Source organism: Semicossyphus pulcher, unplaced genomic scaffold (genome assembly GCF_022749685.1).
Source record: "Semicossyphus pulcher isolate SPU_LCO1_2020_fin unplaced genomic scaffold, fSemPul1.0.p SCAF_13, whole genome shotgun sequence".
In the NCBI taxonomy this organism is placed as follows: Eukaryota; Metazoa; Chordata; class Actinopteri; order Labriformes; family Labridae; genus Semicossyphus; species Semicossyphus pulcher.
The window spans coordinates 12,412,832-12,437,580 of NW_027211637.1; the positions used below are offsets into that span (position 1 = coordinate 12,412,832).

Genomic DNA, 24,749 nt, shown 5'->3' on the forward strand with positions numbered 1-24,749 from the left:
TTCAACAGTTCATTTGAAGCTTACTCTTCGACTTGTTGCCACAAAAGGTTCAAATTCGTGACCGCTTGGCACAAAACTTCACAAACATTTAATGATTGTGTGAAGAATCTGCTCTGTGGAACAAAGAGATGAGGCTGACGTTTTATTGTATGTTTTTTTAGAAGTATTTTATAGTGTGCAGTTTTCAATGACATGAATTGCATTACCTTTAATCTTGAAATGCTGCTTCATTACTGGTAGGATTAAATAGATGTTACAGTGTCAATTTTAATCAAACTGCATGGAAGTAAGTATCCAAACAACAAACAGGAATTGATACAAATTTTAGGGCCCTTTTTTATGGCCTCACGACATTTTCTTTCTGTTTAATTTCCCATTTATAAAAGCTTGAAATGCAACTTTGTTGCAGTCCTTGACAGTACCATCACACTGTAGATGTACTTCTAAACAAAGATGAGAGCGGAGGCCTTGACAAGAACATGTTGGCATTTATTATCTCCAATGTGGCTACTGTGCTGCAAATACCTAGAACAGAAAGTAAGCCTTTGTATGTTGATTATAACGACTTAATCTCTTTTAAAATCCCTAAACGAAGTACTGGCAGCAAAATATGCATTTTGTAGAAGCTTTCAACTACCTCAAAATAACAGCAGATAAATAAAACCTAGTATTTACAAATCATTTTAGAATATTCTTTAAAAAAAACAACCGCCATGCAAACTCAACGTGCAGGGAACATGCACATCTGAAGGCCAGAAGAAGGCATTTTGGGGGACAATTATTCATTGGCATTGCTGAGCGTGAAAGTATAGCCTGTTACCTTTGGTAGCACAATTATTAAACAAACTCATGTAAATACAAACAGTATTTAGTAAATGAATTAATGCAAAGCTTTTTTTGAATCTATTTCATGTTGTAAACAACAAGTATTCTTACTGCAATTTAATGTAGCTGAGCAGAAAAGTGTGCCTTAAATGAATCCAAGTTGCAGAACCTTTTAAGAAAACTTACAAAGACAGTTTACAAGTGCATGTAGCATGAAACATCTGGATCATACAAGGACATTTAAGTTATTGTAGCTTATGTAGCTCCCAAAATGGTACATTAGCTCTTTACTCTGAGCAACGACAGGAAATAGATTAATATAAGCATTGAGAGCACAATGTTAGCCAATAAGAGAGAAAGGTCACAACATGCCATTTACCATAATCTCCAAAAAAAGTTTCACACTGAAAAGTGTATTCCAGCTGTTACTTTCCACAAGTAAAACAGCTGTGGCAAGAGATTTTCAGTATAGCAGTGCAGACTTGGAACAGTTTCCCTATTAGTAACATTTATTACAAAAGTCATGTGACTCAAATGTTGTGATTCAAAACTAAATCCGTCAGCTGCTATTCCCTGAAGCTACCCTTCGGCCCTATGATCTGAATAATGCAATCCTTCCTTTGGAAACTGGGTTGCCCTTTTTTTGCTGCAGGAAAGAGCTCAAAAAAGCAAATGTTTCACTCTGAATGAACAATCTTGATTTTAAGATTCCCTTACCGGGATTTAGATATTACATTAGTTATGACAGTCTGTAAATAACTGGTTAAACAAGGAGCATGAGACTATAAAAGCTCAATCTATGAATTGATGCAAGTGCTGTGTCCTTTCTCTCAAACTGTCACATAAGCATACACTCCTGGAGGCCCAAGTGGGTAATTGCAGATCTGCAAGCAACTCTTTGACAAAAAAGGGACCGTGGCACAAAAACAAATGAGTAGACAGTCCATGCAGTGCTGTGCATCGTCTACCTACAGTAGGCTGACCACTTGTCTGTAACACCAACTTAAGGAGGTGTGGACATCACATCATACACAGACGAATTGTGCATTACACTGTAGTGGAGCAGCAGCTTCCCTCAGTCAGCACAGTGTAACACAGACACATGGGTTGAACTTTAAAGAAACTGGATTTTAGAAGCCGATCTTGCCGCGAGTCATGGAGTAGCCTAACTTAGCCTCATTGTTGATGAAGGACATGATGCCCAGATAGGTCTCAATGAGTAGGGGTCTCTCCAGGATCAGGACCCCGTTAGCCCGACCAGGGATGGGGTGTTCCTTATGGGCTTTCTTTACTGCCTGAACCAGCTGGGTCCTGAAGTTGTCCAACTTGACATTTAAAAGAAAGAGAGAAAATTACACCAGAATATCTCCCCAACACTTTTTTAAAAGATTGTCTATTCAAGGCAAATTTCCCACTGGGACAATAAAAGTCTATCATATCTTATATCTATGTAAAACTCTAAATGTCTTCTTACATGGAAGCAACATCTTGGAGAGCTGTTGTGGATGTTGTCTGATTACACCTAAAATGTTCAGGCTCCATTTATTACATGTAGCAATGCCGATGGCTCAGAATTGAAAATGCTCTAACAGCTTTAAAATCAAAGTAATAACTGTCTTTCTCTCATTGGATGAATATCTTGTTTTAACGCTGCAGTCAGTCTATTGTTTTCAGTTGGACTGTGACTGCTAGAGTTGTTTTTTAATGCCTATTGTGCAAGAATGACTTGCGGCACCAGTGGTCACCATTGTTGTCTTTGAAATAATGGAAGTCCTATACAAAAAAAAGTTAAGCTTGTACTACTACAGGCGTAAATTCCTCAGACTATTCAAAACACTATACAAAAGGTCAGTGATTCAAACTGCATTTTTTAGCTTTATTAAGGAAAAGAAAAATGAATTATACCTGGCAGAGAGATGCCACCTTCTCATCAGCGTGGGCCATGGGGTGCTCTGTAAATGTGGCATAGGGCATGTCTGTGGACCAGGGGTTCCATCGGTTTAAAAACGAGGCCCGAGGACGTTTGTCCCACTGGACACGAATCCCGTAGCCTTCTCTCCTGTAACAAAACAGCACTGTGAGAGCAGTGTGATCTTTGAAGATAACATAGCTACACCAAGGCTCTGCCACAAAGCTACACCACAAATGTTTCGAGAGTCAGTAAGTAAAGTAATATGTTTTACTTAGAGATCATACGTTGTCTAATTTTTAATCTCTTCTTATACATAATAAGAATAATACTACTAACTAAACAGAGCTTGGCCTGTTTAATGGAGCAGTTAAAACTAAGCAACAACATAATCTCTCAGCTGCAATAATAAATGCCACTTGCATGGCAGGAGTTATTCTGCAATAGTACTGTGCATCTAAGGTAAATAAACCCTGACCTGCCGTTTGCAGACTAAACTGTGTTGGCTTACTTGTTTAGGGATTTGGGTGGGAACTCAAACTCGCCTACTGAGATGGTGTCTACAGCGTTGAGAGAGATCCTGACAACCTGCTGACACAACAGGTTGATGAAGTCATACTTGCACACCAGAAGCGACCTGCACACACAAAAATAAGAGCCAAATAGTGTCAGCAGACATTGTTAAATTTCGTGGTATTTCCTCAAGCATATTTGTCGACACAATATTAGTTTGACTCACCTATCGGTTATGAGCACAAGTCTCTCCCTCTCATTGTTCCAGTGGTCGACTCTGCAGAAATGGACAAATATGCCAGTTTGTTCTGACAGTCATAAAGAACAATTTTAATTTTGTGCTTATTGCAGTTAATGGTTGATTAAATATAACTACAAGATAAGAACTACAACATACCAAATCTTTAGTACTGATTTATCATAAGAATACGGTCACTGTAAAGAAAACTTTAATCCGTAGCATTAATAATTCTGATGTGAACTTAATTGATCTATTCGTGTTTATATACCTGCGCTCGCAAAAAGTTGCCTCATGTTTCAGGCTGATAAAAGAACACGTGCTGCTGGGATACTCACTCTGCAAGCAGCCAGACGCTGAGCACCTCTCCATCCTCAGAGGGGAGTGCCACAGTCCTGATGTCGCTCACAGCCTGCTCAATGGTACCTGGCTGAGATCAGCATCACATAACCATCAGCATCAGCTCACATAGGCCAGGGTCCCTTTCCTCCCCGTGATGTGCTGCTGTAGCTTTGACAATGCACTGCAAAGCACTGCTACTTAAGGGTGATTAAGACCGCTTTCTTGTTTAAATACCACAAGTACCTTTTCACAGTATGAGCGTATGGGAGAGGCTTATTTAAAGAGAAATACGCATATGGATTTATTGAAAACAAATGCCGATAAAGCAAGCACCTATTATGTAGCGACTTACCCTGAAGACGAAATAGTCCTTCACTTTGGCTTGGATTGTGGGGTTATGCACATGGAAAGGCGTCAGTGTCTGTAACGGGGGGCAGCAGGCCACGGAGGCGCCGTGTCCGAGGCTTCGTCCGGCCTCCGGAGGCGTGAACGCAACCTCGACCCCCTCCTCAGTTTCTGCAGGGTGGAGAATCGCAGCGCCCGGACTCTCCGGCTCCACTGTGTCGTTCAGCTGAAGCATGGTGCAACAGACGCTGTTCGGGGAGCTTCTCGACAAAGTGAGCCAAGTGTTAGATTCGGAAATGTCCTATGAAGGATGCGGACTCACCCATGGCGCACGAATAATGTTTTGATTGTGAGGGCTACAAGGAAGTAAGCCAGAGCCCTCTTGCTTCACTTCCCCCCTTTAATTCCCTTCCTCTTAAAGGGACCTCGTGTTTTTAGCCTGGCTTATAAGCTACACAAACGTGTGTTTGAAGGAAATATAAACATTTGTAATGGTGATTAGGGTCAGGGCCATCAACTGAAGCAGGGTGACAATTTGATCTTACCAACATTTTAACTCGTTATTACCATGCAATTATAATGACTCCATATTAAAATCCCCCACCCTTAGTCTGCTGGGGTGTTTTTATTGGCTTTTATCCATTGAAAATGATGTCAGTTTGAATTATTGTGTGGCTAATTCAAAAAAAATATTTCAACCATTTTGTAAAGCTAAAACGTTATACTATATAAGACAGCAAGGTTATCCATCAATACTTTGCATGCAACTATTCAAACTATTAATTACTGTTGGAGTTGATACACGGAGCTCCCTTCTAAGTTCCCTGCTAAAACGGAACTCGACACATTCATGGTTCGTTTCCAACGAGACACCTCTGTTGAGCTGTCACCATACATATGTCATCGAAGTAACAGAATAAATGGAGCAGCTTAGCATTGCCTCGTTGCTTGTTTAACGCATCCACCTGATTCGTCTGCTTCTCCAGTTCTAATTGAATACAATTTTACATTACATTTGCAGTGAATGTAATCTTATCTTCTTTTCTTTCTGTATACATTTCAAAATTATTTCCAGACTTGTCAACCTCCACACAGACAGCTGCAGGAGCTCAACAGCAGGCAGCAATACCAACAGAGCAGTCCCCATGACTCTTTGGCCTTCTTCAAGGTAAAATGATGTTATGTGCGTCTCTTCTGGCTTTTAGATCAGGAACATTTATGTATTTTCTTCAAACTCCCAATCTCTATATACTTAGACATTCCTAATAAAACAATTTCCCGAAATAGACATAATTTAATTTGGCTTAATACTCAAACTAATTTTTACCCTCCAGACAATAATGAATCATTTATGTTTGTGTAACCGTATTCCATTTTGTTGTTACATCGAAATGGCAAAGTAGTGGTTGACATAAAAAGTTAAAAAACCCTTTAGTCATTTTAAACTCCAGCAGTGCATAGGTAAGGTTTTACACAAAAGCATGCATATAAAAGTGTGTTATAAAGGAATAAAGTACGCTGTAACAAATTTCTGTAAAAAATATGGTGAATTTTGTGCTGTAACATACGTTTATTGTAAATACAGTTAAATACTGTTAATATTGCTGCCTTTTTTGAAAACAGCAAGATACTGTAAGCTCTTCTGCAAAATACAGTATTTTTTGTTGCTTGAGTCTGCCCGTCTGAGCAAAGTCCTGTAGTATCATGCCCCACCACCTCATTTAGCAAACAGTCTTGTTAAGGTATTTCAATATAGGAGTGGGGTATAGAATATAGTTTTCTTGAAGGTAGAAGGAATAATAAGAAGAGGAAAAACAGAAGAATATTCACCATGACTGGAGCTTGCCAGCATGTGCATGTAGCAATCTGATATTACTGCCTGCTGCTTTCCTCCTGGACTTCAAACGCGGTAATTTCATCTTATCAAAGTCAGATATGTGAATTTCACTCTGAACACAACAAAGGCCAACCAGGGCAAGGTGTTGTCCGAGTAGAGCGGAAGTTGGTCCAGAAAGAAGCTCGAACTGTGAATCTTGATGGACTCAATCTGTCCAACACACATCTCCACACAGGACCTGACTTTTACAAAGAGTAGCCCCCACTGCAACCAGATGTTCATGTTGTCATGTTAAGGTAACAAGTCTCAGCATTGTGTTCTGTTAGATAAAGATCACATTTTACAGTAGTAGTTTTACTGTGCAGAACACAGTAGGAAAGAGAGAACAGTATAACAACAACTAAACGGTACTAAACTGTAGTTCCTATATTCAATACAGCACTGTACTGTAATATTTTTTACAGTTGTCAACTGTTTTTGTAGTTTACAGCAGGAACTCTGTAAAATAAGAGTTCACTGCTTGCAGCTGTAAATGTTAAACTTATATAGTGCTTTTCTAGTCTTTGCGACCACTCAAATTTGCTACATGTCACATTCACCCATTCACACACTGATGGCAGAGGCTGCTATATAAAGTGCCCAACTGTCAGTCAGTTATCACAATACACGTAGGCTATGCCTACCGGGAGCAATTTGGGGTTCAGTGTCTTGCTCAATGACACTTTGACATGTAGACTGAGCTGGGGATCGATCCTCCGACCTTCCAATTGAAAGACGACACACTCTAACACTGAGCCACAGCTGTTCCAACTGTAGCTGTAGCTTGGTTTACTGTAATTAAACAAGAAAATTTGTGTGAAACGTTTTCCCAACATAATATCTAAACATCCATGGCCAATGTGAATTCAAATCTGCCCCAAAACGCATGTAGTCACAGACAGTCCTGAAACACTTAACTCTAGTTTTTAAAAATATGATTGAAGCAGTGTTTAATGAGAAAGCCAAGGAAATGTTCAAATATGTTTGAACGAATACTTTGAAATATCTTGATTACTTTTCTATCCTTACATAGAGTTGCCCTTGTTCAAAGCTAGACAGTTTGCTGAAGGTCATATTTTGATTTTATGGTTAAGGACTCTTGTCCATCAGTTAAGAGAAGCAGTGAGACTGTGGTAAAGATCACAAACATTGCTTCCTTATCATTACTTTAATAATTTGTCATTAGTAATCCAACTTGTGTTCCTGGTAGGTGTTACGTGTTTTAGGGCTTATTATTTTTACAACCAGACAAAGGTCACTATATCCGACTGGCATTAATTATTAGTTATCAAAATGTGTTTGCAGCTCCTAAAAAAAGTTTGGTAAGCAGAGTATCCAAGGGTTGCAGTATTCCAACATCCATCAATGCAGGATAATATACATTGATCAGTCATAACATTATGACCACCTGCCTAATACTGTGTAGGACCCCCTTTTGCCGCCAAAACAGTCCTGACCCATCGAGGCATGGACTCTACTAGACCTCTGAAGATGTGCTGAGGTATCTAGCTTGCCTTCTTCCCATAGTGCATCCTGGTGCCATGTTTCCCCACGGTAAGCAACGCACACGCACCTGGCCATCCACATGATGTAACAGAAATCATGACTCATCAGGCCACCTTCTTCCTATCATAGGCACTTTCAGCGGTGGACAGGGGTCAGCATGGGCACCCTGACCGGTAAGTTCTGACCACTGCAGACTGGGAACACCCCACACAAGCTGCAGTTTCGGACACGATCTGACCCAGTCGTCTAGCCATCATAATCTGGCCCTTGTCAAAGTCGCTCAAATTCTTATGCTTGCCTGTTTTTCCTGCTTCCAACACGTCAACTTTGAGAACAAATGATTGACTTGCAGCCTAAACTATTCCACCCACTGACAGGCGCCATTGTAATGAGATAATCAATGTTATTCACTTCACCTGTCAAAGGTCATAATGATATGGCTGATCGGTGTATGTTAATGTGTCCGTTTTTTCAGTGTTGGTTTCTTGATGACGTGCAAAAGTTATATATGTTATCAAACTTATTTCTTACGTATCTCTAGTAATAATTTCTGGTAATGATTGATCAGCATAAGACACTATTTAAGGCTGGGATTAACAGAGAGAAACTACAGAGAAGAACTGCATAGACTGCTAGACTGCCACTTTGAGAATGGAGATAACAACGAGTTTCCTACTGTTGCTGCTGATCTGCTCTCCCTCCACGGTTCAGCTTCAAAAAGAGTCTGACAACGAAATTATTCCACTTGGAGAGCAAACTGAGCCCCAGAGAAGAGAACCAACAAATGCTTCTAACCACCAGCAGACCAGTACACAAGACCTCCATGCTTTGCTCAGAGAGATGAGCTTCTCGTTGGCCGAACAGGGGGTGGAGATGAGGCACATGCAGAGAGAGAATGAAGGTAAAGTCATGCTACACATAGAGCTCTCCTGTATTTCATTATAGTGAAACAATTTCCAAGGTAGTTGATCGTGTAAAATATAAACTAACATGAGGGCATGTATTTCTCTTTTAAAGCACAAGCTGCTAAACTGAGAGAATTGGAGTTGAAGACGACTGAGCTGGACAAGATAAAGCAACTACTTCAAGGTAATATGGAGAGAACACCGGGGCTCAGATAATGTCTAATTAAAGTGTCTCATAAGATTGTTCCACAAATTTAAATGAAATAAGTACAATAAAACCCTGTCTAACTTATTTGTATCCAAAAAATGTGCATAGTATAAAATGTATCTTAAATGTTGGATAGCACAAAAATACAGAAAATGTTGACCACATTGCTGCACCCGCCGTTAGTTTAGAACATTAACATTGCTCTCCCTCTCAGTCACACAGGTGGCTTTCTCAGCGTCTCTGTTGGCTTCAGGCGCAGAATATGTCGGCCCATTTGACACCACCACTCCTCTGGTCTTCAAAAATGTTGTGACAAACATTGGAAATGCCTACGACCCAAACACAGGTAATTCAATTTTAAATTAGAATAATCAATTAGACTTTTGGGCTGTGTGAAGTTCATCCTGGTTGACAGATGTTGCAAAAGACAATTCTTTGAAATTCACTGACAAAAAATGTCCCACAGGTTTTTTCATTGCCCCAGTGAGAGGAGCCTACAACTTTGAGTACTACATAGGTTCATATGGACATGATTCATATGCTTCAGGTGTGGGGTTGGTGAAGAATAAAGAGCACATTTTTCTTGCATGGGAGCATCAGCCGTCCCACTATGGAAGCACTGCTAATGGCGCCACACTGCTTCTAGAGGTTGGAGATGTTGTGTTTTTGCGTCTGTGGCCAAACACAAGGATATATGACAATGAGCATCACCATAGCACCTTCAGTGGTCATCTGCTTTTCACCATGTAAGACAGAAACGGTCCCTCATCTTTATCATCTGCCTAATAACCGTGCACACACTGCAGCAGTGTGTCAGTACTTGTTGATAAAAGTATTATGTCATTTTTCCTTAAAATAAAAACTGCTCGACAAAAAGTCGACAACGAAGTGAACAAAAACATGTTTTTAATAGGAAATGGTTTGTATTTTTTCATTATCTACATCTCTCTCTGGATTTGTATCAGATTCCACAAATTTAGACAGTGAGGAAATGTTTGTTTAACATTTGATTGATGAAGTTCAGAAATTGAAGAGATACTTGTAGAAATGTTGCTATCAGACTCCCTTGACATAACAGAGAACAGGTTTAGTACCTGCAAATTAAAATTATTTATACAGTATATGAAGAATGGACAACAAAGCTTCACAGTATCAATAATGTGTACATATTTAATGTAATATATTATTATTGTGTTGTCTTCGATTTTAATAAAAGCATGAACATGTCATTGTGTAACTAAGCTCTCTTTGCACTTTTCTTTAACATTTGCCAAAAGGTTAAACAACAGTTGAACCTAAAATCAAACAAACACTTCAATTTACTGGCAGCTACAGTTGCCAGCAGTGAACTGTTATTTACAGAATTCCTGCTGTAAACTACCAAGACAGTCAACTACTGTAAAAAAAATATTACAGTACGGTGCTGTATTGAAGATAAGAACTACAGTTTATAAGCATTTAGTTGCCGTTCTATCGTTATATTTTTTCTACTATCATCGTGACAGTAAAACTACTACTGTAACATGTGATCTACAAAATAAAATCCCCTCAAATAACCCACATATAAATTGCTTGGACAAGAGATAATGTACAAAAATGATTTTATCAAATGCAGTATCAAACACATTCAGTAACTGACAAACCATTAGAATAAGAATACATTTCATGAAAACACAAGGGCTAATGTTGAATAGGTTGACTACAAGAGATGGCCATATAACATTACATCTATTAAAGTCATTGCGTCAAACACATTTAGTAGCTATCAAAAATTAGGAAATATAATTTTTGCCTGTAACCCACGTGGGGTACCAGTATACTCGAATGTGGGCCAGTGTCTTAAGTTTGAAGGAGGGGTTGAGAGAGTAAGGGCAGATTGAGTCCATCTGTATTTACAGTTCTAGCCTTTTTCTGGACCAACTTCCCCTCTTCTTGGACACCGTGTCCTGGTTTGTCTTACATTTTATAACAGAGAAAGTATGTTAGCAAGTCTTACTGGTAACTTGATTAAAAAAAAGATTTAAAATTGTGTCCTCAGCAGCAAAAGTTGTGTATGCTAGCTAAGGTTAGCCTTAAATCATGAGCATGCATGCTTGCTACATATGCACGAGCATGGAGCATTCTGATATTACTGCCTGCTGCTTTCCTCCTGGACTTCAAACACCAGACATCATAATCCATTAATCCATCCTGCTCTTAATAAGGTAATTTAATCTTATCAAAGTCAGATATGTGAATTTATTGCATTGCATCGCATTGAATAATTTTTGCCAGGATTATATAAGCTTAACAAAGTCTAACATACACTTTTGCTGCTGAGTGGACACAATTTTGAATCTTTTCAATCAAGTTACCATTAAGATGTCAATAGTCATGTTCAGTGTTATTATGGGAAACAGACGGTGTGATGCTAACATGGGTTAAACAGACTTTATTAATGTGACCGTTCAGAGACGTTAGTTTTCAATGTGCTGCAACAAATATAAGTCATTCAGTTACCTTATTTTCATATTGAACAAGTCCAGACCAGACCAGACCAGATGAGACCAGAGAGAAGCAGAGAGGAGCAGAGGAGACAGTATCCACTGTCAACCATCTTACAAAAAAAGAGTAATATACTTTTTATTTTTATCTTTAAATGTCTTACACAGTGAATTTATTTTTTTGTTTGCTGTTCTTTATTACCTAATGTCTCTTTTTAATCCATCATTTGAATTTTAGAGAGAAGAAAGGAAACAAGACCAGGTGAGACCAGACCAGGAGAACCAGACCAGATCAGAAGAGACCGGACCAGACCAGGAGGGACCAGAGGAGACGGCATACACTGTGAACCATCTTAAAAAAAAAGATAAGTCTACGTTCAGTGTCTTGCTCAAGGACACTTTGACATGTAGACTGAGCTGGGGATCGATCCTCCGACCTTCCAATTGAAAGACAACACACTCTTAACACTGAGCCACAGCCGTCCCAACTGTAGCTGCCATTGGTTTACTGTAACTAAACAAGAAAATTTGTCAGAGTGAAACGTTTTCCCGACATAATATCTAAACATCCATGGCCAATGTGAATTCAAATCTGCCCCAAAACGCATGTAGTCACAGACAGTCCTGAAACACTTAACTCAAGTTTTTAAAAATACGATTGAAGCAGTGTTTAATGAGAAAGCCAAGGAAATGTTCAAATATGTTTGAACAAATACTTTGAAATATCTTGATTACTTTTCTGTCCTTACATAGAGTTGCCCTTGTTCAAAGCTAGACAGTTTGCTGAAGGTCATATTTTCATTTTATGGTAAAGGACTCTTGTCCATCAGTTAAGAGAAGCAGTGAGACTGTGGTAAAGATCACAAACATTGCTTCCTTATCATTACTTTAATAATTTGTCATTAGTAATCCAACTTGTGTTCCTGGTAAGTGTTACGTGTTTTAGGGCTTATCCTTTTTACAACCAGACAAAGGTCACTATATCTGACTGGCATTAATTATTAGTTATCAAAATGTGTTTGCAGCTCCTAAAAAAAGTTTGGTAAGCAGAGTATCCAAGGGTTGCAGTATTCCAACATCCATCAATGCAGGATGCCTTCTTCCCATAGAGCATCCTGGTGCCTTGTTTCCCCACGGTAAGCAACGCACACGCACCTGGCCATCCACATGATGTAACAGAAATCATGACTCATCAGGCCACCTTCTTCCTATCATAGGCACTTTCAGCAGTGGACAGGGGTCAGCATGGGCATCCTGACCGGTAAGTTCTGACCACTGCAGACTGGGAACACCCCACACGAGCTGCAGTTTCGGACATGATCTGACCCAGTCGTCTAGCCATCATAATCTGGCCCTTGTCAAAGTCGCTCAAATCCTTATGCTCGCCTGTTTTTCCTGCTTCCAACACGTCAACTTTGAGAACAAATGATTGACTTGCAGCCTAAACTATCCCACCCACTGACAGGTGCCATTGTAATGAGATAATCAATGTCATTCACTTCACCTGTCAAAGGTCATAATGATATGGCTGATCGGTGTATGTTAATGTGTCTGTTTTTTCAGTGTTGGTTTCTTGATGACATGTGCAAAAGTTATAAATGTTATCAAACTTATTTCTTACGTATCTCTAGTAATAATTTCTGGTAATGATTGATCAGCATAAGACACTATTTAAGGCTGGGATTAACAGAGAAACTACAGAGAAGAACTGCATAGACTGCTAGACTGCCACTTTGAGAATGGAGATAACAACGAGTTTCCTACTGTTGCTGCTGATCTGCTCTCCCTCCACGGTTCAGCTTCAAAAAGAGTCTGACAAAGAAATTATTCCACTTGGAGAGCAAACTGAGCCCCAGGGAAGAGAACCAACAAATGCTTCTAACCACCAGCAGACCAGTACACAAGACCTCCATGCTTTGCTCAGAGAGATGAGCTTCTCGTTGGCCGAACAGGGGGTGGAGATGAGGCACATGCAGAGAGAGAATGAAGGTAAAGTCATGCTACACATAGAGCTCTCCTGTATTTCATTATAGTGAAACAATTTCCAAGGTAGTTGATTGTGTCAAATAAAAACTAACATGAGGGCATGTATTTCTCTTTTAAAGCACAAGCTGCTAAACTGAGAGAATTGGAGTTGAAGACGACTGAGCTGGACAAGATAAAGCAACTACTTCAAGGTAATATGGAGAGAACACCGGGGCTCAGATAATGTCTAATTAAAGTGTTTCATAAGATAGTTCCACAAATTTAAATGAAATAAGTACAATAAAACCCTGTCTAACTTATTTGTATCCAAAAAATGTGCATAGTATAAAATGTATCTTAAATGTTGGATAGCACAAAAATACAGAAAATGTTGGCCACATTGCTGCACCCGCCGTTAGTTTAGAACATTAACATTGCTCTCCCTCTCAGTCACACAGGTGGCTTTCTCAGCGTCTCTGTTGGCTTCAGGCGCAGAATATGTCGGTCCATTTGACACCACCACTCCTCTGGTCTTCAAAAATGTTGTGACAAACATTGGAAATGCCTACGACCCAAACACAGGTAATTCAATTTTAAATTAGAATAATCAATTAGACTTTTGGGCTGTGTGAAGTTCATCCTGGTTGACAGATGTTGCAAAAGACAATTCTTTGAAATTCACTGACAAAAAATGTCCCACAGGTTTTTTCATTGCCCCAGTGAGAGGAGCCTACAACTTTGAGTACTACATAGGTTCATATGGACATGATTCATATGCTTCAGGTGTGGGGTTGGTGAAGAATAAAGAGCACATTTTTCTTGCATGGGAGCATCAGCCGTCCCACTATGGAAGCACTGCTAATGGCGCCACACTGCTTCTAGAGGTTGGAGATGTTGTGTTTTTGCGTCTGTGGCCAAACACAAGGATATATGACAATGAGCATCACCATAGCACCTTCAGTGGTCATCTGCTTTTCACCATGTAAGACAGAAACGGTCCCTCATCTTTATCATCTGCCTAATAACCGTGCACACACTGCACCAGTCTGTCAGTACTTGTTGATAAAAGTATTATGTCATTTTTCCTTGAAATAAAAATTGCTCGACAAAAAGTCGACAACAAAGTGAACGAAAACATGTTTTTAATAGGAAATGGTTTGTATTTTTTCTTTATCTACATCTCTCTCTGGATTTGTATCAGATTCCACAAATTTAGACAGTGAGGAAATTTTGTTAAACATTTGATTGATGAAGTTCAGAAATTGAAGAGATACTTGTAGAAATGTTGCTATCAGACTCCCTTGACATAACAGAGAACAGGTTTAGTACCTGCAAATTAAAATTATTTATACAGTATATGAAGAATGGACGACAAAGCTTCACAGTATCAATAATGTGTACATATTTAATGTAATATATTATTATTGTGTTGTCTTCGATTTTAATAAAAGCATGAACATGTCATTGTGTAACTAAGCTCTCTTTGCACTTTTCTTTAACATTTGCCAAAAGGTTAAACAACAGTTGAACCTAAAATCAAACAAACACTTCAATTTACTGGCAGCTACAGTTGCCAGCAGTGAACTGTTATTTACAGAATTCCTGCTGTAAACTACCAAGACAGTCAACTACTGTAAAAAAAATATTACAGTACGGTGCTGTATTGAAGATAAGAACTACAGTTTATTAGCATTTAGTTGCCGTTCTATCGTTATATTTTTTCTACTATCATCGTGACAGTAAAACTACTACTGTAACATGTGATCTTAATTTCAAAATAAAATCCCCTCAAATAACCCACATATAAATTGCTTGGACAAGAGATAATGTACAAAAATGATTTTATCAAATGCAGTATCAAACACATTCAGTAACTGACAAACCATTAGAATAAGAATACATTTCATGAAAACACAAGGGCTAATGTTGAATAGGTTGACTACAAGAGATGGCCATATAACATTACATCTATTAAAGTCATTGCGTCAAACACATTTAGTAGCTATCAAAAATTAGGAAATATAATTTTTGCCTGTAACCCACGTGGGGTACTAGTATACTCGAATGTGGGCCAGTGTCTTAAGTTTGAAGGAGGGGTTGAGAGAGTAAGGGCAGATTGAGTCCATCTGTATTTACAGTTCTAGCCTTTTTCTGGACCAACTTCCCCTCTTCTTGGACACCGTGTCCTGGTTTGTCTTACATTTTATAACAGAGAAAGTATATTAGCAAGTCTTACTGGTAACTTGATTAAAAAAAGGATTTAAAATTGTGTCCTCAGCAGCAAAAGTTGTGTATGCTAGCTAAGGTTAGCCTTAAATCATGAGCATGCATGCTTGCTACATATGCACGAGCATGGAGCATTCTGATATTAATGCCTGCTGCTTTCTTCCTGGACTTCAAACACCAGACATCATAATCCATTAATCCATCCTGCTCTTAATAAGGTAATTTAATCTTATCAAAGTCAGATATGTGAATTTATTGCATTGCATCGCATTGAATAATTTTTGCCAGGATTATATAAGCTTAACAAAGTCTAACATACACTTTTGCTGCTGAGTGGACACAATTTTGAATCTTTTCAATCAAGTTACCATTAAGATGTCAATAGTCATGTTCAGTGTTATTATGGGAAACAGACGGTGTGATGCTAACATGGGTTAAACAGACTTTATTACTGTGACCGTTCAGAGACGTTAGTTTTCAATGTGCTGCAACAAATATAAGTCATTCAGTTACCTTATTTTCATATTGAACAAGTCCAGACCAGACCAGACCAGATGAGACCAGAGAGAAGCAGAGAGGAGCAGAGGAGACAGTATCCACTGTCAACCATCTTACAAAAAAAGAGTAATATACTTTTTATTTTTATCTTTAAATGTCTTACACAGTGAATTTATTTTTTTGTTTGCTGTTCTTTATTACCTAATGTCTCTTTTTAATCCATCATTTGAATTTTAGAGAGAAGAAAGGAAACAAGACCAGGTGAGACCAGACCAGGAGACGGCATACACTGTGAACCATCTTAAAAAAAAGGTAAGTCTACGTTCAGTGTCTTGCTCAAGGACACTTTGACATGTAGACTGAGCTGGGGATCGATCCTCCGACCTTCCAATTGAAAGACGACACACTCTTAACACTGAGCCACAGCCGTCCCAACTGTAGCTGCCATTGGTTTACTGTAATTAAACAAGAAAATTTGTGTGAAACGTTTTCCCGACATAATATCTAAACATCCATGGCCAATGTGAATTCAAATCTGCCCCAAAACGCATGTAGTCACAGACAGTCCTGAAACACTTAACTCAAGTTTTTAAAAATACGATTGAAGCAGTGTTTAATGAGAAAGCCAAGGAAATGTTCAAATATGTTTGAACAAATACTTTGAAATATCTTGATTACTTTTCTGTCCTTACATAGAGTTGCCCTTGTTCAAAGCTAGACAGTTTGCTGAAGGTCATATTTTCATTTTATGGTAAAGGACTCTTGTCCATCAGTTAAGAGAAGCAGTGAGACTGTGGTAAAGATCACAAACATTGCTTCCTTATCATTACTTTAATAATTTGTCATTAGTAATCCAACTTGTGTTCCTGATAAGTGTTACGTGTTTTAGGGCTTATCCTTTTTACAACCAGACAAAGGTCACTATATCCGACTGGCATTAATTATTAGTTATCAAAATGTGTTTGCAGCTCCTAAAAAAAGTTTGGTAAGCAGAGTATCCAAGGGTTGCAGTATTCCAACATCCATCAATGCAGGATGCCTTCTTCCCATAGAGCATCCTGGTGCCTTGTTTCCCCACGGTAAGCAACGCACACGCACCTGGCCATCCACATGATGTAACAGAAATCATGACTCATCAGGCCACCTTCTTCCTATTATAGGCACTTTCAGCAGTGGACAGGGGTCAGCATGGGCATCCTGACCGGTAAGTTCTGACCACTGCAGACTGGGAACACCCCACACGAGCTGCAGTTTCGGACATGATCTGACCCAGTCGTCTAGCCATCATAATCTGGCCCTTGTCAAAGTCGCTCAAATCCTTATGCTCGCCTGTTTTTCCTGCTTCCAACACGTCAACTTTGAGAACAAATGATTGACTTGCAGCCTAAACTATCCCACCCACTGACAGGTGCCATTGTAATGAGATAATCAATGTTATTCACTTCACCTGTCAAAGGTCATAATGATATGGCTGATCGGTGTATGTTAATGTGTCTGTTTTTTCAGTGTTGGTTTCTTGATGACATGTGCAAAAGTTATATATGTTATCAAACTTATTTCTTACGTATCTCTAGTAATAATTTCTGGTAATGATTGATCAGCATAAGACACTATTTAAGGCTGGGATTAACAGAGAAACTACAGAGAAGAACTGCATAGACTGCTAGACTGCCACTTTGAGAATGGAGATAACAACGAGTTTCCTACTGTTGCTGCTGATCTGCTCTCCCTCCACGGTTCAGCTTCAAAAAGAGTCTGACAAAGAAATTATTCCACTTGGAGAGCAAACTGAGCCCCAGAGAAGAGAACCAACAAATGCTTCTAACCACCAGCAGACCAGTACACAAGACCTCCATGCTTTGCTCAGAGAGATGAGCTTCTCGTTGGCCGAACAGGGGGTGGAGATGAGGCACATGCAGAGAGAGAATGAAGGTAAAGTCATGCTACACATAGAGCTCTCCTGTATTTCATTATAGTGAAACAATTTCCAAGGTAGTTGATCGTGTCAAATAAAAACTAACATGAGGGCATGTATTTCTCTTTTAAAGCACAAGCTGCTAAACTGAGAGAATTGGAGTTGAAGACGACTGAGCTGGACAAGATAAAGCAACTACTTCAAGGTAATATGGAGAGAACACCGGGGCTCAGATAATGTCTAATTAAAGTGTCTCATAAGATTGTTCCACAAATTTAAATGAAATAAGTACAATAAAACCCTGTCTAACTTATTTGTATCCAAAAAATGTGCATAGTATAAAATGTATCTTAAATGTTGGATAGCACAAAAATACAGAAAATGTTGGCCACATTGCTGCACCCGCCGTTAGTTTAGAACATTAACATTGCTCTCCCTCTCAGTCACACAGGTGGCTTTCTCAGCGTCTCTGTTGGCTTCAGGCGCAGAATATGTCGGCCCATTTGACACCACCACTCCTCTGGTCTTCAAAAATGTTGTGACAAACATTGGAAATGCCTACGACCCAAACACAGGTAATTCAATTTTAAATTAGAATAATCAATTAGACTTTTGGGCTGTGTGAAGTTCATCCTGGTTGACAGATGTTGCAAAAGACAATTCTTTGAAATTCACTGACAAAAAATGTCCCACAGGTTTTTTCATTGCCCCAGTGAGAGGAGCCTACAACTTTGAGTACTACATAGGTTCATATGGACATGATTCATATGCTTCAGGTGTGGGGTTGGTGAAGAATAAAGAGCACATTTTTCTTGCATGGGAGCATCAGCCGTCCCACTATGGAAGCACTGCTAATGGCGCCACACTGCTTCTAGAGGTTGGAGATGTTGTGTTTTTGCGTCTGTGGCCAAACACAAGGATATATGACAATGAGCATCACCATAGCACCTTCAGTGGTCATCTGCTTTTCACCATGTAAGACAGAAACGGTCCCTCATCTTTATCATCTGCCTAATAACCGTGCACACACTGCACCAGTCTGTCAGTACTTGTTGATAAAAGTATTATGTCATTTTTCCTTGAAATAAAAATTGCTCGACAAAAAGTCGACAACAAAGTGAACAAAAACATGTTTTTAATAGGAAATGGTTTGTATTTTTTTGTATCTATGTCTCTCTCTGGATTTGTATTAGATTCCACAAATTTAGACAGTGAGGAAATGTTTGTTTAACATTTGATTGATGAAGTGCAGAAATTGAAGAGATACTTGTAGAAATGTTGCTATCAGACTCCCTTGACATAACAGAGAACAGGTTTAGTAGCTGCAAATTAAAATTATTTATACAGTTTATGAAGAATGGACAACAAAGCTTCACAGTAACAATAATGAGTACATATTTAATGTAATATATTATTATTGTGCTGTCTTCGATTTGAATAAAAGCATGAACATGTCATTGTGTAACTAAGCTCTCTTTGCACTTTTCTTTAACATTTGCCAAAAGGTTAAACAACAGTTGAACCTAAAATCAAACAAATACTTCAGTTTACTGGCAGCTACAGTTGCCATCAGTGAACTGTTATTTTACAGAATTCCTGCTGTAAACTACCAAGACAGTCAACTACTGTAAAAAAAAAAAAATATTACAGTACGGTGCTGTATTGAAGATAAGAACTACAGTTTATTAGCATTTAGTTGCCGTTCTATCGTTATATTTTTTCTACTATCATCGTAACAGTAAAACTACTACTGTAACATGTGATCTTAATTTCAAAATAAAATCCCCTCAAATAACCCACATATAAATTGCTTGGACAAGAGATAGTGTACAAAAATGATTTTATTAAATGCAGTATCAAACACATTCAGTAACTGACAAACCATTAGAATAAGAATACATTTCATGAAAACACAAGGGCTAATGTTGAATAGGTTGACTACAAGAGATGGCCATATAACATTACATCTATTAAAGTCATTGCGTCAAACACATTTAGTAGCTATCAAAAATTAGGAAATATAATTTTTGCCTGTAACCCACATGAGGTACCAGTATACTCGAATGTGGGCCAGTGTCTTAAGTTTGAAGGAGGGGTTGAGAGAGTAATGGCAGATTGAGTCCATCTGTATTTACAGTTCTAGCCTTTTTCTGGACCAACTTCCCCTCTTCTTGGACACCGTGTCCTGGTTTGTCTTACATTTTATAACAGAGAAAGTATATTAGCAAGTCTTACTGGTAACTTGATTAAAAAAAAAGATTTAAAATTGTGTCCTCAGCAGCAAAAGTTGTGTATGCTAGCTAAGGTTAGCCTAAAAACATGAGCATGCATGCTTGCTACATATGCACGAGCATGGAGCATTCTGATATTACTGCCTGCTGCTTTCCTCCTGGACTTCAAACACCAGACATCATAATCCATTAATCCATCCTGCTCTTAATAAGGTAATTTAATCTTATCAAAGTCAGATATGTGAATTTATTGCATTGCATTGCATTGATTAATTTTTGCCAGGATAATATAAGCTTAACAAAGTCTAACATACACTTTTGCTGCTGAGTGGACACAATTTTGAATCTTTTCAATCAAGTTACCATTAAGATGTCAATAGTAATGTTCAGTGTTATTATGGGAAACGGACAGTGTGATGCTAACATGGGTTAAACAGACTTTATTAATGTGACCGTTCAGAGACGTTAGTTTTCAATGTGCTGCAACAAATATAAGTCATTCAGTTACCTTATTTTCATATTGAACAAGTCCAGACCAGACCAGACCAGATGAGACCAGAGAGAAGCAGAGAGGAGCAGAGGAGACAGTATCCACTGTCAACCATCTTACAAAAAAAGAGTAATATACTTTTTATTTTTATCTTTAAATTTCTTACACAGTGAAGTTATTTTTTTGTTTGCTGTTCTTTATTACCTAATGTCTCTTTTTAATCCATCAGTTGAATTTTAGAGAGAAGAGAAGCAAACTGAGCCCCAGAGAAGAGAACCAACAAATGCTTCTAACCACCAGCAGACGTGTGCACAAGACCTCCCTGCTTTGCTCAGAGAGATGAGCTTCTCGTTGACTGAACAGAGGGTGGAGATGAGGCACTTGCAGAGAGAGAGAATGAAGGTACAGTAGAGTCATGCTACACCTAGAGACATGCAGCTAACAAGGCTTAAAGAGTAACATAACAATCCACAGTGGGTTGTTATTTGTTGAATTAAAGAGTATCTCCTGTATCTCAGCTATAGTGGAACAATTTCCAAGGTAGTTGATCGTGTAGTAAAATAAAAACTAAAATGAAGGCATTTATTTCTCTTTTATAGTACAAGCCGCTAAACTGAGAGAACTGGACTTACAGAAGACTGAGCTGGACAAGCTAAAGCAACTACTCAAAGGTATTTTGTGGAGAACATCAAATCAAGTCTCTCTTCATTGGCATCTTATTTTCATCACTTAATAGATAAAAGATTTGTATATATATGTATAGGTACGACTGAAATCACTCATCTGTTTCACTGTGAGTCTGAACTCTGAACAGGAAGTGTTCGAATCTTTATTTATTAAGTTTAAAAGTTTATTCCAAATGTTCATGCAGCCCTAAACAGATGAAAATCAGCATGTACAGCAGTGTGGTGGTCCAGAAAGCAAACAGGTACAAAGTTTCTCCACAGGACGGGCCTTGTGGGGCGTTCAGGTGCACTCTGTTCGTCTGATTGCTGCTGTTGCTGAGAGACAAAGTTTGAATCACATTCATTAAAGCCTGGTTGGTGTTGTTGATCATCCCGGTCTGGTTTAAGGTCGAGAGGCTCAGGTTCTGGTTCGTCAAGCTGAAGTCAGGCTTGTTGTGAGGTGTAGCAGTAGTAAACATGTTGGTGTTTGTGCTGTTTGGTTGGAGGGTGGTCTTGATGTAGTTGGGTTGATAAATAGAATAAACCAGGTAACTACCTGTAGAGGGAAAGAGACGAATGAATGACCTATGACCTTTAGAGACGTAAAATTATGTAAAATCTCCAACAGATCATAACAAGGAGCTGCATCAAGATGATTCCTGTTATATGACCAAAAGTCTAAATCATGTGTGTTCAGTCCCTCCAGGAAATTGTGATGTTGCGTTCAGGTGCACATGTTGTCATGTACGTCACCAAACTCACTTCTGTGATATTCAAATATTGATCCCCTGAGGTCTGCAAAGTTATAGAAACATCAGAGGACTTTTTTTTTTACTGTGTCTTTAATATCTTTGCAATTTATTTTAGTTTCATTCAGTTTTCACACATTTTATTTGCCGTCTTGTCACGGAAATCAACAGGAAGGGATGTCAGAAGACAAACGGCTCGCTCAACTAACAGACGGCTTCATTGGAGCGTTTGTCCCAGTCGCTCAGAGCAGATGTGTGATGTGTTTAACCTCAAAACATCACAACTTGTATTGCAGCTTTTTAAAAAAGCTGCATCAAAATCAGGCAGAAAAAGCTGCGAAATCGTGGAGAGACTGTTTATTCACGTTTACCCGGATCAGAATAAATCTTGTGTTTTTTTGGAAGCAGAAGTGACCATATGTGGATAACTGCCGTTGTTACGTCTTGGTTGACAGGCCTCTGTGGTAGTGACTTATTGATAACAGCTATCACGCCCTACAGCAACATCACCTGCTTTATCCTCTTTTTTCCTCTAATTTGGACCAAAATGAACGTCAACAGCCCAAACGATTTTGATTACACCAAGTTAGATTTACATAACTTTACAAAATTATGTAGTTTAGAAAAAGTATTTTGATAAAAAATATAATTTAGGGCTGTCACACCAAAGAACAACAAAACGTAACACCTTTATAGCCCGATTAAAAATCCGAATATGGTGTCACACCACAGGACATAGTTTTTGTGACAAAATGTCTAAAGTTGATTTTCTTTTAGTTCCTTTTCTTTTAGACATAAATGAATGAAAAAAATGATGAACTAAAATAGATACTTGTTAAATTATGCCAGAGGGTTTTAACAACATTTTTATGCTTTTATTTTTTATTTATGACAGGCGTAAATCATTGAACTATGACGGTCTCAGTCACACCGTAGGACATTTTTGACATTTGGCCTAAAAATGTAAAAAATCTAACAGCACAGCACTTTTATAAGAGCAGGTTCATGTAAAACACTAAAATGTTAAACCATTTACAGCTTGTTGTTGACATGCCGCATCAACAAATACGATTTAACACATTTTTTTGCAGTGTTCCTCTCTTGCCTTATTTGCAGCAGCAGTGCTGGTTTTCACCATAATAACTTTTTACATATTTGTCTTCCCTTTAAACTGTTGGATGCTGAGCCGGGCAGAGTAATCATAAAGCACCGCTAGCTGTACGACTAACACAAGCTACAATTAGCAGAGGTTACTTTAGCAGAGCTAAAAGTTGTGTGATTCCTTTGCTCATGTTTTAAAATTGTCAGTAGTACATGACCAACAGAGACACTCCGCTCCATCAGCGTTTAACATTAGAAAGTCTGAAAAGTAATTAATTAGTAATTCACTATGTTGTCTCCCTCTCTCTTCCGTTAACAATAAACCTGTCACACGGAGTGCCCCCTACAGGCGTGGAGCACTTCCGTTGTGATGGCTGTATTTGCAATGTTTTTCTTTTGGCTGCAATTGCTTAAAAAACCCTGCTATTTCAAAAAGAGCCTGAGCAGAGTACCACGCTGAACAGACAATCTGGAGTAGAGTGGGAGACTGGGAGTGGGAGGAGGGGCAGCACGTGTCGGCTATAATTCGGTCGTGGGTGGCTTCTTCTTAAATAAAAAAAACAACAAAAAATGAAATTGATCAAATGCTAAAATGGGTCGTCAATAACTTGGCAGCTGTTAATGAACCTGGGTGGACCATCTATGTAAAGACTGCATGGGAAACACTGGATGTTCATCACCTTAGTAATGTTTATCATATTGCAGACACCAGCTGGATGTTTAAGCAGCCTCTCGCGGGCTAGAGAAACATTAAAAAGGGCCGATCTGGCCCACAGGCTGCCAGTTAAATAGCCCTGCTTTATAGTTTGGGTCTAGTTTTAGTCAATGAAAAGTCATCATAACTTTTAGTCAAAACGTTTTCTCTCTTTAATCTAATTCAAATAGCCTAATACTGGTTAAATCCGCTGTAATGCGCCATCCTTTCATTATTTATTTCTTGACGATGTTCTCTACGGGCAATATAGATCCTCAGCTGAGGTTATATGTGTACATGGAAACTTTTGGAACATAACGTTACACATGCAAAGCCACAGAACGAAGCCGTGCAATTACAGTAGCACATACTGCACGTTACTCTCTTGCCTTATTTCCAGCAGCAGTGTTGGTATTTACTGTAAAAACTTTTTACTAATTTATCATTGCTTCTTAGAGATCACCAGCTGTCTGTTTCAGTCAGATTGTTTAAATGTTATTGCTCGGAAAAAGCCTGTGAGCGTGCAGAGCCTGAGGCAGTGGATGCCATCATGATGAAGCTGCTACTTTGGGACATCCTCACCAGTATGGCTGGGTCTGATTCAGGGGGATCTGCACACGTCCCTCAATCAATTTAAGCAGAAACGGGAAGGCATTGCTTGTATTTTGACAGACAGATCTGACGCACAGTGGGGAAAAATATCCTGAATTTGGGGGGGAGAGAGTATTTAATAAGAAGAGAAAAATGACCTCTGATCTTGGCCTGAGGACAGGGAGGCACCGGGATCTGGATCTTAACTCTCTCCTGTCTCCCCCCCCCCCTTCTCTACTGTGGTTTTTATGCTGTTGTCTGCTCTAGGTCGCCACCAGACCCGTAGGAGTTGGCTGGCCTGTTGCAGGTCAGATCTACCTTGAGAGCAGACCGCACCTCTCCAGGGTGGGTCTGCGCATCTGGGACTGACAAGAGGGTGTCTGTGAGGAGAGGGGTCAGGCAGGGATCAAGTCCTCTGATTTCAGGCTGTCCTAACATTTCAGGCTGACCCAACACAGTTGTTCTTCTTTTGTT

General features: G+C 39.0%; 4 protein-coding genes across 7 annotated transcripts; 3 read left to right on the plus strand and 1 right to left on the minus strand.

Moving 5' to 3' along the window:
- Positions 1 to 472: 472 nt before the first annotated feature.
- On the minus strand, positions 473 to 4,558 carry tprg1l (tumor protein p63 regulated 1-like). The gene is made up of 6 exons (XM_069660548.1): positions 4,180 to 4,558; positions 3,824 to 3,915; positions 3,474 to 3,524; positions 3,246 to 3,371; positions 2,731 to 2,884; positions 473 to 2,150 (listed from the first exon to the last, which is right to left on the minus strand). The coding sequence occupies exons 1-6, from the start codon at positions 4,405 to 4,407 to the stop codon at positions 1,956 to 1,958; spliced, it is 846 nt and encodes a 281-aa protein (XP_069516649.1). The 5' UTR covers positions 4,408 to 4,558; the 3' UTR covers positions 473 to 1,955.
- Positions 4,355 to 14,564, plus strand: LOC138590025 (complement C1q-like protein 2). 3 transcript variants are annotated; one of them, XM_069660550.1, is made up of 9 exons: positions 4,355 to 4,444; positions 5,248 to 5,340; positions 11,188 to 11,277; positions 11,389 to 12,286; positions 12,368 to 12,411; positions 12,950 to 13,139; positions 13,256 to 13,327; positions 13,566 to 13,697; positions 13,818 to 14,564. In XM_069660550.1, exons 6-9 carry the CDS (start codon positions 13,079 to 13,081, stop codon positions 14,099 to 14,101), a joined length of 549 nt encoding a protein of 182 aa, XP_069516651.1. In that variant the 5' UTR covers positions 4,355 to 4,444; positions 5,248 to 5,340; positions 11,188 to 11,277; positions 11,389 to 12,286; positions 12,368 to 12,411; positions 12,950 to 13,078; the 3' UTR covers positions 14,102 to 14,564. The 3 variants fall into 3 exon arrangements, with proteins under 3 accessions (XP_069516651.1, XP_069516652.1, XP_069516650.1); XM_069660551.1 differs by having other exon boundaries at positions 11,193 to 11,277; XM_069660549.1 differs by lacking the exons at positions 4,355 to 4,444; positions 5,248 to 5,340; positions 11,188 to 11,277; positions 11,389 to 12,286; positions 12,368 to 12,411 and having other exon boundaries at positions 12,647 to 13,139.
- Positions 7,881 to 9,824, plus strand: LOC138590219 (complement C1q-like protein 2). Its single transcript, XM_069660811.1, has 4 exons — positions 7,881 to 8,455; positions 8,572 to 8,643; positions 8,882 to 9,013; positions 9,134 to 9,824. The coding sequence occupies exons 1-4, from the start codon at positions 8,206 to 8,208 to the stop codon at positions 9,415 to 9,417; spliced, it is 738 nt and encodes a 245-aa protein (XP_069516912.1). The 5' UTR covers positions 7,881 to 8,205; the 3' UTR covers positions 9,418 to 9,824.
- A 2,212-nt stretch (positions 14,565 to 16,776) lies between the features above and the next one.
- LOC138590222 (complement C1q-like protein 2) lies at positions 16,777 to 19,056 on the plus strand. 2 transcript variants are annotated; one of them, XM_069660815.1, is made up of 6 exons: positions 16,777 to 16,918; positions 17,000 to 17,043; positions 17,582 to 17,771; positions 17,888 to 17,959; positions 18,198 to 18,329; positions 18,450 to 19,056. In XM_069660815.1, the coding sequence occupies exons 3-6, from the start codon at positions 17,711 to 17,713 to the stop codon at positions 18,731 to 18,733; spliced, it is 549 nt and encodes a 182-aa protein (XP_069516916.1). In that variant the 5' UTR covers positions 16,777 to 16,918; positions 17,000 to 17,043; positions 17,582 to 17,710; the 3' UTR covers positions 18,734 to 19,056. The 2 variants fall into 2 exon arrangements, with proteins under 2 accessions (XP_069516916.1, XP_069516915.1); XM_069660814.1 differs by lacking the exons at positions 16,777 to 16,918; positions 17,000 to 17,043 and having other exon boundaries at positions 17,391 to 17,771.
- The last annotated feature ends 5,693 nt before the right edge of the window (positions 19,057 to 24,749 follow it).

Bases quoted from the DNA above. Each gene is read 5' to 3' on its own strand.
- tprg1l (XM_069660548.1), bottom strand. From the start codon at position 4,407: ATGCTTCAGCTGAACGACACAGTGGAGCCGGAGAGTCCGGGCGCTGCG. The intron at 3,525-3,823 runs GTGAGTATCCCA...CCATTTCTGCAG, and splicing joins AGCGTCTGGCTGCTTGCAGA to AGTCGACCACTGGAACAATG. The intron at 2,151-2,730 runs GTATAATTCATT...TTAAATGTCAAG, and splicing joins AGGTGGCATCTCTCTGCCAG to TTGGACAACTTCAGGACCCA.
- LOC138590219 (XM_069660811.1), top strand. From the start codon at position 8,206: ATGGAGATAACAACGAGTTTCCTACTGTTGCTGCTGATCTGCTCTCCC. The intron at 8,456-8,571 runs GTAAAGTCATGC...TCTCTTTTAAAG, and splicing joins CATGCAGAGAGAGAATGAAG to CACAAGCTGCTAAACTGAGA. The intron at 9,014-9,133 runs GTAATTCAATTT...AATGTCCCACAG, and splicing joins TGCCTACGACCCAAACACAG to GTTTTTTCATTGCCCCAGTG.
- LOC138590025 (XM_069660549.1), top strand. From the start codon at position 12,890: ATGGAGATAACAACGAGTTTCCTACTGTTGCTGCTGATCTGCTCTCCC. The intron at 13,140-13,255 runs GTAAAGTCATGC...TCTCTTTTAAAG, and splicing joins CATGCAGAGAGAGAATGAAG to CACAAGCTGCTAAACTGAGA. The intron at 13,328-13,565 runs GTAATATGGAGA...TCTCCCTCTCAG, and splicing joins GATAAAGCAACTACTTCAAG to TCACACAGGTGGCTTTCTCA.
- LOC138590222 (XM_069660814.1), top strand. From the start codon at position 17,522: ATGGAGATAACAACGAGTTTCCTACTGTTGCTGCTGATCTGCTCTCCC. The intron at 17,960-18,197 runs GTAATATGGAGA...TCTCCCTCTCAG, and splicing joins GATAAAGCAACTACTTCAAG to TCACACAGGTGGCTTTCTCA. The intron at 18,330-18,449 runs GTAATTCAATTT...AATGTCCCACAG, and splicing joins TGCCTACGACCCAAACACAG to GTTTTTTCATTGCCCCAGTG.